Here is a 17588-nt window from a genome sequence, read left to right on the forward strand (position 1 = left end):
GGTAGGTGTTTGGACAGCTAGCTTATCTACCTCTAGGGCTGTGACGTTTCTCCAATTTTCATTTATATGCTGAATAAATGTTTTAAAAGACGATTACTATGTGCAGCACAGCAGGGTAATAATTAAGGATAGAAATATGTCTAAGAGCCATATAATCGCTGTTTTCTAAGAATGAAAAGGTAATGGTTGAGACACAAACATGTGTACCAGTACCCATAAATCAACATGACAAGGCTCACAGGAAGGAAGGTGATAAGTAGACTGCAAAGAAAAATAAAGATACTTTAGGCTGAGAGCACAGTCTACTATCAAAGAAAAGACAGACTATATTAGAGAAATAGTATAGGTGAAATAGAGGGTTAATGTAACAATAGTATTCTGCGTGATAAAATATTCATATAGGTGTGATCATATATATAATCAATTAATCTACCTACAGGTAGATAAACAGATATAGTCAGTATGAAGGAGTTGGATATGCACGACTATGTAAAAATGTAGGTAGCATTGGGCTTCCCAATGGCCAACAGGATACAGTGATAAAGCAGGAAATAAACAAGAAAGTCTCTTACAGATACTATCTGGTTGCAATGTTATAGTGATAACTGCCTTCTTCATTTTAAAGGCTACCACTAAAAATTTAGGCAGGACACTCATAACTGGTCCTAAAGGAGCCTTTGTAATGAGATGATAATATATGGAAATATATCACCTTTCTACCCTTAGTATAATTAAGGTGGAAAATTCATACTATACAATGAATGATAAAGAATGTTTTACTCCCACCAGAAGACAGAAATATCTTCAGAGAAATATGTGATTTTTTTTTTTTTTCTTTTTACCATTAGGGAGTTTTCCAAAGAAGGTACCAGCAAATATAGATTACAAAATAACATGTGAATTAATAATCTTGTACTGTCATTGATTTACAGAGTATGAAAACCTTAATCTATTTCTGAGAAAGAAAAACCTTAGTGAACTATAATAGAAAAGGTCTGTTATTCATGACCCATTGATGATCTGAAGGGAGATTCAGAGGATGAGCATTTTGCCTTAAGGCAGTGTAGTCAGCCAGTAATCAGCATGCTGAGGAATTTGCTGTGGCTGACTTAAGAGAAAGAACTTTTAGAACTCCAGCCCTGGGTCGGATAACTTCCACCTGTAGCCCCTGATGGGTTCTCATGCACACGATGAAATCACAAAGCATCCAGGGGCTTTTAAAGCTAAATGAATTATTTTCATTATGTGATCCACTAAATTTTCTTCAGTATGAATCTGTATCTCATTTTTTAATTAATTTAAGTGAAAGGGCTCCCCATTACTTTTTACTAGAAAATACTTAGCCTTATAAGTTTTCAACATCATGAGAATCATCTTAATTTTTATTTTCAAATTTAAGTCCTGTTTGTCTCTTTTGGTTTGTTCTCTGCTCTTCACATTCAACTGCAGTAAATAGATCCAGATTGTGCTTACTTATGAATAGTTCCTGGGCAATGTGAAAGCAGAAATATGCACAAGAGAAATATTACTGTTAAAGAACAAAGGGGAAGGACATCAAGGTTTCTTTTAGACAATGTTCTTAGTTAACCAAGATGTGACAGAGTTAAAGGTGAAAGAATGGTGATGTTTCATAGAACTCATCTCAAGATAACTACTGTAAGAAATTATTCAAGAACCAGATTTGCAAATTTCACATGGCTATTCCCTCTAACTCCAGATGGACTGTGTCCACTAGCAGAATGAGGTGTGGTTGTTATTAAGCCTGGAGGTAAATGGGTTTCAGCCACTAGAACAACATCCCTCTTAATCTCTGCTCTGGCTTTGCTCAGGAAGAAATGGTTATCTTTAGGGATATACAGAGCAGAGTCTGAAAGTCAATCTGTGTTTCTAAAAAAGAAAGGATTTGTGTATGTGTACGTGTGTGTGAAATTTATGAAGCCCTGCAAATGTTACTAACGCTTTGCATAGACAATTGCTGAAAGTTAAGCTGCATGTTAAGCCAAATCTGTGCACCAACCTCTCATCAGATTCTTTTAGTATCTTGCTCTCCTCAGCGTCTGGGAAACTGTCCTGGCCGGCAACCACTGTGTTGCTGCTGGAGGTAGTTCCTGTAGATGAGATTAAAGAACAGCTCAGAAAGAAATGCCTGTTGTGGAGGTCAAGCTCAAGCCTTCAGTGATTCCAGGAAAGGATTTCCTGTAAAATCCCCAGTTTGAAAGATTTCTTGCATCTTCTGCACAATCTCAGACATTCTGAACAACCTTCCAAGCCCACACCATTGAAGTGAAGAATCCAAGACATCTATTATAGTCAAACCAAATTCCTCAACTCTCTTACAAAGCGAGGCTACAAAATTCTTAAAACCCTCTCTTTCTGGCTACTTAGGTAATGCGCTTATTTATAGTGGCCAGTCCTGCCGCTAGTGGCTCTGGCGTTTCTAGTTCCAGGAGTTACGAAATGAATGTTAGAACATTCCAAATGCCTAGAGCTTAGGATCCCCAGGGCACTGCTTCTCTGTGAGATCACTGCTCAGGTAGCAGGATCTGGGGCACAAAGAGGGCATAAGAGACCAGGGCGTAAGAGAAGAGAGGTTTGGAGGCAATCGTGGTATTAAGGGAAGCGAAGGGAAGACAGCATCAAGGAGTTTGAGGAGGGTGGTATCTATTTCATACCATGATGCTGAAAGGCCAACTGAAAAGTGGTAACACTGGTGGAGGGGGGGGCAGTTCAGTCAACCCTAGGAGGATATCAGCCAAGAGAATCCCATTAGATACAAGGAGGAGGGTCCAGAAGTGAGATTCCTCCATGACTACAGTGTCCACCATAAGCTCGGTCTAAAATAAAAACGTATATTATCATACGTGAAACAGATCACCAGTCCAGGTTTGATGCATGAGACACGGTGCTCGGGGCTGGTGCACTGGGATGACCCTGAGGGATGGGATGGGAAGGGAGGTGGGAGGGGGGTTCAGGATGGGGAACACGTGTACACCCATGGCAGATTCATGTCAATGTATGGCAAAACCACTACAATATTGTAAAGTAATTAGCCTCCAATTAAAATAAATTAATTAATTAAAAAAAACAACTCTGTGGCATATGAGCCCTGGGCTCTCAATTGTTGGTTATCCTTATAAGACCACTTCATTAATCAGACAAGGTGCTAAGAGTCTCTGCTATTCTTAAGCCTTCTCTTAAATGAACGTATTGGGTTGGCCAAAAAGGGTGGTATGGAAAAACTCAGACAAACATTTTGGCCAACCCAATATATGTAGGAATACGAACAAGCAGCAAGAACCTACTCATACCCTTTCAATGCTCTACACGAAGGAAAACCCAGAGTTGTGGGACAAGGCGTCCACCCAGCTGCCCGGGTCCTACCGGAGGCCGCCGCCGAGGCCTTGCTGCTGGCTGTGAAGCGGTAGAAGGGCGGGTTGTCGCAGTGCTGGACGATGGGGTTCACCGGCTCCGTCTGCTGCAGCTCGAAGAGCAGCTCCTCCATGGTCTGAATGGTGTTGTTCCGGCACAGGTAGACGGCCACCTTCTTGATCTGAGACGAGAAACGGAACACAAGGGATATTTCCCAGAGCAGCCCACAGGGATGCGAGGTTGTCGACAGCAGAGGTGGTAACCCGTTCATTTTGATGACCACAACACCTCCCAGGAGAGCTGTCTTTCTCTCCTAGGACGAGCCAAGGGTCTGGATTATGGCTGCCGGGTGGGGGTGTGGAGAGGGAAGAATGGGAAGAAGGGACAGTTAGGGAGCTGGGATGGCTGTGTACACACTGCTACGCTTAAAATGGATCACCAACAAGGACCGGCTGCAGGGCACGGGGAACTCTGCTCAGGGTTATGCGGCAGCCTGGACGGGAGGGGAGTCTTCGTCTGGTGGAGAATGGATACCTGAGTATGTATGGCTGAGTCCCTCCGCTGCTCACCTGAAACTATCACAATATTGTTAACTGGCTAAACCCCAATACAAAATAAATTTTTTTTAAAAAAGCCAATCTTCAACCTAAAGACAAAAAAAAAAAAAAATCACCTTTTCTCACATGTACATCTGATAGAAGCAGGTTGTTAAAAGTCTTACCTTCCCTCATGGCTGAGTTTACAAAAGCCACTTTTGGGATAACTTGTGGACTAAAGATGACTTCTATCTAAACTTAAAACTTGCCATCTGGGGGCCTCCCTTGTAGTCTAATGGTTAAGACTTCGCCTTCCAGTGGGTGCAGGGAACTAAGACTCCACATGCCTTGAGGCCAAAAATCCAAGACATAAAGCAGAAGCAGCATTCTAACAAATTCAATACAGACTTTAAAAATGGTCGACATTAAAAAAAAAAAATCTTCCAACAAAACAAAACAAACCTTACCATCTAAGGTCTTATCTTGAGAAAGTATTTTATTTATGCAAACCATGGGAGAAGAACTGCTAGCTGTGTCCATTTAAAAAGGAACTCAGCCTCCCGTTACTCTTCTACCAGAGAAACAGACGAGTTTGAGCTGTCTGCATGGTTTTAAGTTTTAAAAATAACTCTGGATTAAATCTCTGCATTACTGCAACCCTCAAGCCTGAGGCCCAGAAGCAGCAATGAGGCTTACATGGCTCAGAACAGCAGGGCGGGCAGGCACAAAACCTCTCAGAAAAACAACCAGCACACAGACACCAACTGTGCGAGGGTTTTCAAAATGCAGTCGTTTCACTGATGACCTCACCTTTAAATACAGACAGGAAGATGGGCGTGTCAGTAGGACTTTTCTGTTGCTTATTTCTCTCTTTGACTACCTATCTTTGAAGAGATAAACTGGAATATTCTGCATATTTATTGTTTTAAGAGCATCAGGATGTAAACACAGAACAATTTTTATTAGTAATATAATGTGTTACCTAGTTTCTCTTACATAATGGGGCTAATGTTTCTAGAAGACAGATTTAGGTTAATTATGAGAAGAATGCTACTGCTGCTAAGTCACTTCAGTCATACCCCACTCTTTGGGACCCCATGGGCTGCAGCCCACCAGGCTCCCCTGTCCCTGGGATTCTCCAGACAAGAATACTGGAGTGGGTTGCATGCCCTCCTCCTTCCCAACCCAGGGATCAAACCCGTGTCTCTTACATCTCCTGTTTCTCCTGTATTGGCGGGCGGGTTCTTTACCACTAGTGCCACCTGGGATGTGGGTTCCTTAATCTCAAAGTTTCTGGGTCCAAAGACTTACAAAGGGGATGACAGAGATGCCACGAGGACACTAGCTTGCAATGCAGGGGGCAGAAGGGAACTTTTATGTACCATCCAGAAAGCTCACAGGAGATGAGCGTGACTGATGAAATCTGACATCTCTATTCTACTCGTGCGATGATAACATTCTAACTTGCAATCGCAGATGGAACCAGTGACAGAATAAGGACCCCAACCTTGGAGGGGCACTCACATAGGGCAGGAGGAGCGTGTCGCTGCTGACCCCGCACAGGCTGATCAGGAACTGCAAGGTGATCCGCAGGTTGTTGCTCCACTTCTCATTGTTGGCTAACGCATTCCAGGCATTTTCCATTTCCGGTCCGGGAACTTCATCCCCGTACTGTAACCGACAAAATAAAACCGGGCCCGGGAGGAGCGTGGGAAAAATGTGAGGATGCAAAATGTCTGATGAAAAGTCATTTCAAGGGTCACGGTCATCTCAAAATCGTTAAGAAGGGGGGAGAATGGCCACGCATCACAAAGATGCCACTTTTCAAGAATTTATAATACACACTTCACTACTGCACAATACTTATTCACATGATGCTTCAAATGCAAGGATCATATAATAACGATGATAACTGGGATCACGATCAAACTGTGCTAAAATACACATAATGAAGTGTCCCACTGTAATCGTTTTTCAAGTGGGCCTGAAGTTCAGTGGCCTGAAGCATGTTTGCACTTGTGCAACCGTCCCCACCACCCACACCCTGTTCGTGAGATTGTTGACGGCAGGCACTGCTTTCCGCGGGTTTCCCATGAGGAAGGTGCGGCTCCTCGCGCTTACCTTGGCCGTCATGTACATGAGGTTGTTCAGCACCAGCGACGTCGCCTCCGGGGAGCCCCAGCCACTGCCCTTCAGCCCCTGAGAAGCCGCCGCCTCCCCCTCGCGGTCCTTGGCGTCGTCCTCGGGGCTGCTGGGGCTGGAGCCCGGGAGGAGCAGCCTGCTGTCCACCAGCTCGATGTTGTGCAGCCAGGGCAGCAGGTAGGTGAGCATGATCTGACGCCCGTTGGGATGCGTGGTGGGGAAGCGCTGGCTGACCTCTGCGGAGAACGGCAGAGACCGCGAGCAACGTCACCTCATCAGACTGAACCAGAAGGTGAACAGCTAGCGGAAGCGGTACGTTAGAGCGGACAAAACAGGAATCAGAAGGACATATGCCCAGATCCCAGTTGGTCCACATACTAGCTGCATGAGACTCTGGGTTAGTTACTGAAGTTCTCTGTTCCTCAGTTTCCTCGCCTGTAAAATGGGCCAATCAGGTCCCACACTAGTTGATTGTGAAGATTAAAAGACACAATGTGCCTGTCATCCAACAGGCTCTTAATAAACAGCAGTTAGGATTATTCATGGGCTTCCCTGGTGGCTCAGTCAGTAAAGAATCCACCTGCAATGCAGGAGACCCAGGTTCGATCCCTGGGTCAGGAAGATCACCTGGAGAAGGGAATAGCTACCCACTCCAGTACTCTTGTTTAGAGAATTCCATGGACAGAGGAGCCTGGCCGGATACAGTCCATGGGGTCACAAAGAGTCGGACAAGACTGAGGGATTAACACTTACTTAGGATTATTATAATAATGACTATTATCTCTCCATTATACCTAAATTTTACAAAGTGCCTTGCATGAGCCATGAGCTGTTAAAAAGTAAGCTGCAACCCTCCAGGAAGAACAAACCCAGTGTGTGATGTCCTATGTGTGGTGTCCACTTGAAAACTGCCAGCTATGTGGAAGGTGTGTGGTTGATGCTGCGCTTTGTCTTCTGAAATAAATGAGTCAAAAAGGTACAACTGTATGACCAGTTATCTCACCATTACTTCCTCTGATAGCATTTCTGCATTGTTTCACTGGCAGCAACATTTCATTTTATGATCTAAATAAGTTTTCTATAGAAACAAAAGCACAGCTTTATATACATGCTGCAAGCTCTGAAGTCATCTCCTGTTTCTAATATTTACGGGAGAATTCATTTTATCCCAAGGGACATTAGAAAGCTTGGCCTAATGTATCTGCTATCATCCAGCATGGCATGTAATCTCATTTAGAGAGCTCGTGCCTGCTACACAACAGAACACAGATGCCAGGAGATGATCCACTGTATCCTTGAAACAGAGACTTCAATGGATTTGGCCTTTTTCCTAAAATTACAACTCTTTTATTTTGAAGAAGAGTATACTTTATGCTGTACTGCAAGTCAGACATGTTATGCTGTTATATGTCACACAGGTCAAATCTCAAAATTGACTTAATGTCCAAACTTTCATGGATGTGATGACTAATACTATGGACTTTCATGACACATATTCAGATCCCTATAAAAGCACAACACTTATTTAGTCCAACACACCAGACCTTTTCTAGGTGCAAAATACTCTTCCAGGCACCATGGAGACAGCAAAGATTAAAGATGTGGTCCTCTCCTGAGGAGGAAGCTCTGAGACTAGTTGTGGCTACAGATAACCCTGGGGCCAGGTAGAAAGTGACGGATGACACAACAGAGGCACAGAGTCCTTTGGGGGTTCGATGGAAGAAAATGATTCTGGTTATAAAGATGTGGGGCACTTTGATGGCAAAAGAACCATTTAAACTCTGCTAGAAAGGATTGGGGTGGGGGTGGGGGTTCCTTGGTGGCTCAGTGGTAAAGAATTTGCATGGAAATAAAGGAGATGTGAGTTTCACATTGGGTCAGGAAGATCCCCTGGAGAAGGAAATGGCAACCCACTCCAGTATTCTTGCCTGGGAAATCCCACAGACAGAGGAGCCTAGGGGACTACAGTCCATTGGTCACAAAGAGTCGAACACAACTTAGTGATTAAACAACAACAGAAAGCCCTGGGACTTGGGAGAGAAAGAAATCTTTCCAATCATAGGGACAACTATTTTAAGACTACCTGTTATCTTTCAACAGTGGTATAAAAATCTATAGACTTTTTGGAGCAGTAATCACCTTCTATCATACTACTTATTTATGTAAAATAAGTTTGTATTTATAAATTTCATGTTTATAAAATTTATAAACAATTTCCTTATTGATGCTGTTTACTACATCTTGTCTGTTAGTCATAAGTCCGAGAGGGTAGGGATCTCTGGGGTTCCCCATGCTTCCAGATCAGGTGTAAAGATGTTTTAAAGGGAAAAGAGGAAAAAAAAATGCTGTGACATGCAAACATCATTCACCTCTCCAGAAATGAATTAAATAATCTGTAAGACAATGTCAGTGGGATGCTAGATCATTTTCTGGCTGTTTGGGCAAGACCTAAATAACTGGCTTGGCTTCTTACAAGGAATTAAGTCATATGAAACTACAGGCAGTAAAAATCTCACCGCAGGGTTTTTAATGGTAAAGGCAGTATAAACAAAGGCTAGGAATCTATTATAATCTCCTTATTTTTCTATGCTATTTTATAAAAGTTATTTCTCATAAGTTGAAATAGCCAAAAGGTCAATTCTTGACAGAAACTAAGGCTGAACTTGCTTGCAACTCATTATATGAGCTTCTTTCCTTGTCATATCTGCTAAACTGTTTCTCTTCTGTCTCTCCATTTGTCAGACTCTCTCCTCTTACCAGCTTCTCCCTTGAAACAAGCTCAAATCTAGCTCATCCTCTGACTGCATCCACCATAAGCCCCATCCTCTCTTGCATTGCTTCTTTCTCAGCCAAGCCCCTAAGATCTGGCTTCTGCTGCTGCTTCTCCCTGGAAATGACAGACAGTTACTGATGAATTGTGAAATTCATAGGGTTATCTTCAGGCTTTATCCCCCAGGGTCTCACTATTCTGGAGGAGGCTGTGGACCACTCACTCCCTCTTCCCAAGTCCTATCTTCTCTAGGTCTCCATGAAACACACCCTCTAGGTGTTCTCTTTGCATAAACATGCCTCCCTTCCCTCTTTGCTCCCTCACCCTTCCCTGGCCTGGTCCTTAAAAGCTAGGGTCCAGGTTTTCTTTCACTCTGTACTCTCTCCATTCATGACCTCATTTATTCCTGCGGTTCTTATCCTCAATGGTCGTCCATGAGCCACTACCACTGGGCCTTCCCTTGGCCCTGGTCTATCTATACACAAGGGTGTCCAACAGATGCCTAAACTCGATAACCCAAACTGATCTGAGTGTGAGCTCATAGTTTCTGCCTCACCTGGACCCTCCTCTTCTCCTCGAATCAGCTCTCCAGATGGGGTTATCACTCCCCCACCTCCCAGATAACACACCAGGCACTTCCTTCGTGTACTCTGCCCAGAGCTCTTGACCCTGGTCCCCCCTCTGCTCTCATGTTCAGGTCTCATCATATCCTCCTTGGACTGACGTCATTGTTTCTCAACTGGTCTCCTCTCTTTAGACAGGATGTTCTGTCATCCATTCACCGCACTACAGGAAGAGTCTTTCTAAAACTTCACTCTGATCTCACCCCTCTCTCTTCTTGTTTGAAACAGATGAGTGGCTTTCAAAACCCAAGCAGGTTGCTTGACCGTCCTCCCTGTTCACAGACTTCTGAGGGATTTCAAGGAGCACGTATGTAGTCTCTGACCTGCAAACTCCTAGGAACACAATAAAGGCCTTCCAAGATTGACTTCTGCCTCTCTGTCCATAATCATCTCAAACTTTCCCCCTTCTCTGCATGTTATATTAGCCAAACCCCTATATAATCTCTCAAATGCATCATGTTATCTTACACCTCTAAGCCAATGCATACGCTATTTCGTTGGCCTGTAATGCCAATCCACTTGCCAACTGCAATGTCACATATTTCTGCTTTGCAAATTTCTACTCTTCTTTCAAACTGCAGCTGAGACATCAATTTCTCTGGGAAGACTTTCCTGATATTCTTGACCCAGTAATTGATGACTTCTTGATCTTCCATCTCAAAGAGAGAATGTGCATCTCATACAGAAGTATAATTTTTAAAATTACACTTGCTACACTGTATCACAATCATATGCTTGTACATTTTTCTTTATTACTAGACGATGAAACTTTGATGGGAGAGACTACTTTATTTGCCTCTGTATTTCCAGGATCCAAGCACAGTGCCTGGCATACAGGCAGCACTCAAATCTTGGTCGAAGTGAAGAAAAATAAATGTTAGTTTTCCAAGTAGAAAATTAGTTTATCAAAAAGGTTTTTCTTGAGTCCTCCCACTGTTTCAGGCACAATGCAAGGATGTGACTAATCTATCTCAAATAAATGGATTTTCCAAAACATTATTCACAAAGATTACTTGTAAATTTGTGCCCTAAATCAAACTCGCAACAAATTATATATGTAGTGACATTCAAGCTGCAAAATACCATAAACATCATCACCAAAAGCAACTGACACCAATTACTTGCATTAGAAGTTGTGTGTGTGTGTGTGTGTGTGTGTGTGTGTGTGTGTGTGTGTGTGTGTGTGTGTGTGTGTGTGTGTGTGTGTGTGTGTGTGTGTGTGTGTGTGTGTGTGTGCGCGCGCGCTCAGTCGTGCCTAACTCTTTGTGACCCCGTGGACTGTAGCCCACCAGGATTCTCTATCCATGGGATTTCCCAGGCAAGAATACTGGAGTGGGTTGCCATTTCCCCCTCCAGGGGATAAAGTTATATCACTCATATTTAATTTCTTGGGGAAATTTTACATACATAGTGATTATGATTCATCTAAGCATCTTCACATTTGTCCTATGTTTATTTATACACTGTTTTAGTGTATAAATACTACTGTTTTAGATAAACAGTTTTATCTGAAACTGTTTTAGATAAACACACTCTTCTATATTTAAGGATATTCTAGAATTTACTTTTGTCTGTAACTGAGCTTGCATGCGTGCTCAGTCACTCAGTCGTGTCCGACTCTTTGCAACTCCACGGACTGAAGTCCGCCAGGTCCCTTTGTCCATGGAATTTTCCAGGCAAGAATAGTGGAGCAGGTTGTCATTTCCTACTCCAGGGACAAATGAACTTAGCCCAATGCAATTTTGATTGATGAATTTATTATCAATAATTTTGACTCTCAATTACACTAGAATTTTAAAAGTAAGAATACTTAGGGCAGAAAGGATCACACATGCCATGACTAACTATTGCACGGTACCTGAGAAGAGAGGAAGTGTGAGCTCGGGGTACATCCTGGCCAGTTCGCACGACAAGAAGGCCAGGGACACGCTGTAGAGCGGTGGCAATGGGCCGTGCGTCCCATACAGAATACTGCCAGGCCTTTGTTCGGCTACTTTCTTCGAGTACACAAAAAGCTTTGCTTCAAGGATCTGTAAAGAAGTAGGAGAGTAGCTTCATGTAAACATACATAAAAATGTGTATTTGTAAAACTGAGATAATATTGCTACCAGTTTTCTATTATGACTTATTAAAATTATACCATTCTCATGTGTCCACAGTAAAAAAAAAGAAATATGAAAATTATAAACAGTATGAAAAAGCACTGGCTGGCTATCTCAAGAGTATTTATATTGAATACAGTTTTGTAATAAAACTAACGAATGCATCTTTTAATACTGTATGAAAGGCAAAGTATCAGTTACTGCCTGTGTTTACAGATAATTAAGTATTATTTTCTCACTCATCATATCCACCAGTGATGTGCAGAAATACATGAATGTGTATCAATAAACAGCAATCTAGTGATCAACTACCACTTCTGTTTTCTGTGTTCAGGGATGGAAATTTCTCTGTCGTCAGTGATACATGCCTGCATGAGCTGCATGGAGATTTCATAAATCTCTCTGTTGGTGTCAGAGGCCTTGAACAGAACAAGGTTTAACAGCGTCACTATGTCAAAGGGATAGTTCCTAAAACAAAACAAAACAGTACAGGTTATGGGATGGCCTGGCTAGTAACCTTGATAGATCATTACCTCTCAAAATTCTAGACAGCACACTGAGCTCAGTCACACTAATGGCATTCCCAAGCCCATTTCACCATCCTCATCTGCTGTTTATTAGTAGACGAAGGGAAACTGCTCTGAGGTTAAAACTGAATATTGTCACATCAGCTCAATGAACACAAAAGTCTACTTATTGCTAATAGATTTTTGATGAAAACCAAGAACAAGAGGAAAAGACAGAAGACAATATGTCTAAACTCAACAGCTCACTGACTTCATGTTTTCATTCAATCCATCTAAATGTATTGAGCACCAAACATCTATCGGAAACAACTGCAAAGAACTGATGATACTAAGCTAGTCCAGCTGGTGCCCTCCCTTAAGGGAAACTCACAGTTGAGTTAAGGAGACAAACTATACAGTCTAGTTATGAGGAGGAACCTGGGATTGTCCACAGATGATACAGAAATCCATGGCCATGGAAGGCGTAGCACGGGGTGCATTCTATGCGGAGAGAATAGCTTCTTGAAAGATTATACATGTCAAAATACCCCTCCCCCAGTACACAGGATTTTAAACCTAAATGTGCTTATACTACCTACATGTCCATGTTTCACTGGACAATGAGGCTCACTTTAGTCTTCTCAGTAGCTGTACAGGGTTCCACACTATCAAGTGTCTGTCACTCAGTTGTGTCCAACTCTTTGGGACCCCCGTGGACTGTAGCCCGCCAGGCTCCTCTGTCCATGGGATTTCCCAGGCAAGAACACTGGAGTGGGTGGCCATTTCCTTCTCCAGGAGATCTTCTGACCCAGGGATGGAACCCCGGTCTCCTGCACTGCAGGGAGATTCCTGACCATCTGAGCCATCAAGGAGCCCTGCTCCACAGCATGGACAAACCATAAATAACCACTCCTGTCGTGGTGCCTAGATCCTGTGCCGCCTAGATCTCCCTTCAGGACAGAGGTGCTCCATCCTCTCACTACCGCGCTGGAGGCTGATCTCTCTGGTTGAATCCTTCTCTGGGAACTGCCTAGACCAAGGTCATGCATGCTCCCCAGCAGTGCTCCCCATGGGACTGCTTAAAGTTTCTTTCTTCTGCTGGGTCCTGTCTCCCTCACTTCCTCACAGATGTTGATCCCAAGGGCATTCCCTAATAAATTTCCTGAACTCAAATCTCCACTGCAGGGTTCTATTTCCTGGGAAAGCCAACCTTGGACATACACTGACAGATGTTTAAAGGTTATTTTCATTTTTTTCACTATGATAACTTTGCCAACACCAAATGGGCAAGTATTTCTTTAGAACAGATTTCTAGACAAGTCATGCAGGGTCCAAGGGCATACTTAAAATTTTGGTAGATACTGCTGCTATATTACTGTCCAAAGTGGTTTTACCAGTTAGCACTCCAACATGATTACTTTTCTGGGACTATAATTTTAAATGAACAAAAATGCATGAGGTTGATGAGAAACTGGGCAAACCTCCCCCAAATGACGGTGGTGAGGATGGTGATGAGCCGTGGGTAATGTTTCTGTTATGACATGGTGACTTTGTGCGAGTTACCATACCAAGCCCTTTACCAAGATTTCTGACTTAATCGTCACACCAAGACTGTGAGGCTTAAAGATGTTAAATCCTCACCCAAGGTCAGGGAGAAGGAGTGGAGCCTGGATTCCATCCTAGATTTGTTTTACTCCCAAGAATTCAAACACTTATCCACTGTGCTGTCCACCTCCTAGACACCCCACAATAGGTCATTTCATGACCAGTCTAATTTAGAATTCTTATGAACTGCAGTATCTGGAAACAGACCTTTCTGTGAAAACAGAAAGGTAACTTTCTTCTGAGCCCTACAGCAGCAGAGACGTCTTACATACATTGCTGTCTCTGATTCTGGGACTTAATACATATATATTTTCAAATAAACACTGGAAACTACTAGGGACCACTGGGGATTTAAAGGCAGGGGAAGAGTAGACAAAGCTGTCCTCTTATGCAGGGTTATGTGCTCAACCATGTAATCAGGGAATTCAATTAGCTGTTTAAAACTTGAGTTATGGAATTGAAGGGGAACCACACTGAAAGAAGTAATACAGATACAGAAAGTGAAAGAAACCCAGAGAAGGAAAAAATCAGAAAGCTCTCCGATGAGTGCAAGAGTACAAATAAAACATCTGTACTTAGACATTTAAAATAGGCTTAGAAATAGAATCTTACATTTTTCAGTATTTAATTATTTAGCATAGACAGGGGAAGGATAAAAGAAAGACAGCTATGATCATACAGAATAAAAATAAAATGATAAAATAAATATAAAAGTTAGATGTGGTTCAGAAAGTAAATAAGAAAGAAAACTCATTTTTTTTTCCATCTGAAAGAGAGGAAACTTTGAAGAATTTGAGAAATACCCATTAGCTCTGGCTTATCTAGAACTAACTGATGAAACTCAAGATAATTTTGAGTTATTCTAAAGAGAAATGGATTTTACTAGTTGATATGATTACATCATAGCTCTTTGCTTCCAATAGCTGTTGAATAATAATAGCAATAATAATAGTGTTTACAGGGTGCTTACCATGTGCTAGACCTTTGGTCAAGATACTGTTTTTCTTTAATCCTTACCCTAACCCCATTACCACTCGTATTTCACAAATGAGTAAGCATTTGAAGTAAGTTGTTCAAGATCACACAGCTTAATGAGAGACAGAGCTAGAATTCAATCTCAAGACATTATGTTTCCAGAGTCCAAATTCCCAAACTCTGTGCTCTCCTGAAATTCTCCAGGGGACACAACCAAATGGGGCTGCACATCACCAGTCAGAGAGCACGACTGTGATTCATGAAAGATAAGCTTCCCTGTCTTCTTTGATAATAGATGGATGCTATTCTCTTAAGAAATGCGGGGCATTTACTTTTAAGAATTCAAGCTTTGAAGTAAGTCAGAAAGAGAAAGACAAACACTATATTAACACATATATATGGAATTTAGAAAGATGGTACTGACAATCCTACATGCAGGGCAGCAAAGGAGACAAAGATGTAAAGAACAGACTTTTGGACTGTGGGAGAAGGCAAGGGTGGGATGATGTGAGAGAGTAGCATCGAAACATGTATAGTACCATATGTGAAATAGCTGACCAGTGCAAGTTTGATACATAAAGCAGGGCACTCAAAGCCGGTGCTCTGGGACAACCCAGAGGGATGGGATGGGGAGGGTAGTGGGAGCCAGCGTTTAAAATGAGGAGGGCACATGTACATTTGTGGCTTATTCATGTTGATATATGGCAAAAGCCATCACAATATTGTAATTATCCTCCAATTAAAATAAATAAATTTAAACAACTTGATTAAAAAAAAAGAATTCAAGTTTGCTGTATCTGATTTAAATAGGAAAGATTTATATTTAAGGCAAGATAGGCATTTAAACAATAATGACAATAAAAACCACCTCCAAAAATAAACCCAACACAATTCTTTAAAAATTAAAACTTTGATTTACATATACTTCTAAAACATCTATTAAATATATTTGAGGGAAAAAAATAAATATATTTGAGGAGTTGCTCGAGAATAAGAGTGAAAACAATGGAATTCTTAGGTATTTAATTAAACGTGAAGAGAATTCTGCTGAATTAAGCCAGTGATTGGAAGCAGTCTACACTTTTAATAGAGAGCACATTATTTACCTTGGTTTACAACCTCGGAAAGCCATTTAGTCTCTTTCTCAACTTCCTAATCTGTTCTAAAGTGATATAATTTGGAATTGATGGAAAAATTAATGAGAACACACACAGGAGCCAAATAGTTATTGGAATTAATGCTGCCTGACAGGTGAACTATTGTCTTTTGTGCTAAATTATAGTACTGAGCTGCATTTAAAAGCTTTTACTCAAATATGAAACATATCATGAAAAGGCCTTTGAAACTAATATCAGTTTTACGATCACTTTCTACTTTTACTTCACTTTCCCCGGTCTTATTCACGTTCCACTCCAACTTCCAAATCTCTCAATGTCAGCAGAGTCAGATTGTAGTTATAATTACAGTTATAATTTTGACTGGAGACCAGCAAGCTCACTACACACACACATTTATAGAAATAAAAGGAACTGAAAAGAATGCAGAGAACCATTTTTTCCTATCACAGCTGCTGAATATAAAGATTTATATACTAGCTATGTAAAAATTACTTTCATTCTAAAGGTAGAAAATTTTCATCTATATTTTTAAAATGTTAAATCTTTTAGGTATTTTAAAGTCAATTACAAGTAGTTCCTTAATAAATGAGTCTGCCTATAAGTTGTCATATTCCTATAAAAATATGCCAATATATGATCATATATTGTAAATAAAGTAATTATTATATATAGTATATAGTAATTATTATATATAATATATAGTAATTATTATATATATACTAAAATAATTATTTTACTTTACAGGAAGAATTCTTTGCTTTAGAGTATGTCTTGTAGGAGTTACTGTTCAGATACCTTGTTTCAGGAATTTATAAAACATGATCTAGTTTGTGTGTGACTTTTCAGGAACAGATTATTTCATAAGTGATTTGGGTGGTTTTTTTTTTTTAGAATTAAACTTGCAGAAGACAAAGTCTAAAACACCAGAAGTGCTTTTCAAAAAAATACTGAAAACCTAAGTGCAAAGTTGCTCAAACAAATCTGGAGACTTATCTAAACTACAAAGACTGAGAACTTGTGGGAAAAGAGAACAAATTTAGGCCACAGCTGAAACTTGAAATTCTGAACATCCCTGTGGTGAGAAATGACAAGTGCTGGTCACCGTCTTAGCAGAGAGGTCACAGCCATGGCAGCATCTGGCCCTGACCTTCCCTCAGAATAGATTTGTCATGAGTGTAAGCTGATGGCAATATTAGTTTAAGAAACCAAAATATTTTAGGACGCTCTCTTTTAAAACCTACTCTAAACATAGAGAGCTTTATAACTTAATATTTTTGTGACTGGGATATTACTGGAATTGAGACTATATTGCTAAATTCATAAAAACATTTATTTGTGCTCCCTAAAAAGAATCTAGATTCATTCAGAGGAATGCACTGTGATATTTTATGAGATGAAATAAATTTGACTAAGACAGTTCAAACCAAGTTCACTGGGAGAAGGGCGGCAAAGAGAGGAAACTTTTATTCCTCCTTTTATTTTTGAGAGATGAACTTATGGTCCAAGTCATAGATTCTAAATATGTTCTTTAAAATCAAAGAGCAGAAATTTGTTTTTAGAATGTTGAAATACCTGAAAATAAAACAATCCTCCAGAGAAAGAGACTTTTATAAAAAATGTTATTTTGTTAATATCCTATAGGATAAATGTCATTTACTTAGTATTGCTAACATTAAGAAAGCTGAGCGCTGAAGAATTGATGCTTTTGAACTGTGGTGCTGGAGAAGACTCTTGAGAGTCCCTTGGACTGCAAGGAGATCCAACCAGTTCATCCTAAAGGAGACCAGTCCTGGGTGTTCATTGGAAGGACTGATGCTGAAGCTGAAACTCCAATACTTTGGC

At 41.0% G+C, this 17588-nt stretch overlaps 1 protein-coding gene across 6 annotated transcripts in view; it reads right to left on the reverse strand.

The window, feature by feature from the left end:
- The window catches only part of FRY (FRY microtubule binding protein), a 423715-nt gene that overhangs the window by 68316 nt on the left and 337811 nt on the right, over positions 1-17588 (reverse strand). For all 6 annotated transcript variants that reach the window (XM_043892044.1, XM_043892040.1, XM_043892039.1 and 3 more), the window contains 6 exons: positions 11911-12010; positions 11299-11470; positions 6027-6283; positions 5430-5576; positions 3382-3550; positions 2018-2108 (listed from right to left, as the gene is read on the reverse strand). In XM_043892044.1, the coding sequence (XP_043747979.1) occupies positions 2018-2108; positions 3382-3550; positions 5430-5576; positions 6027-6283; positions 11299-11470; positions 11911-12010 (936 nt within the window). The remainder of the gene's footprint in view (positions 1-2017; positions 2109-3381; positions 3551-5429; positions 5577-6026; positions 6284-11298; positions 11471-11910; positions 12011-17588) is intronic.

This window comes from Cervus elaphus, chromosome 30 (genome assembly GCF_910594005.1).
Source record: "Cervus elaphus chromosome 30, mCerEla1.1, whole genome shotgun sequence".
Lineage (NCBI taxonomy): Eukaryota > Metazoa > Chordata > Mammalia > Artiodactyla > Cervidae > Cervus > Cervus elaphus.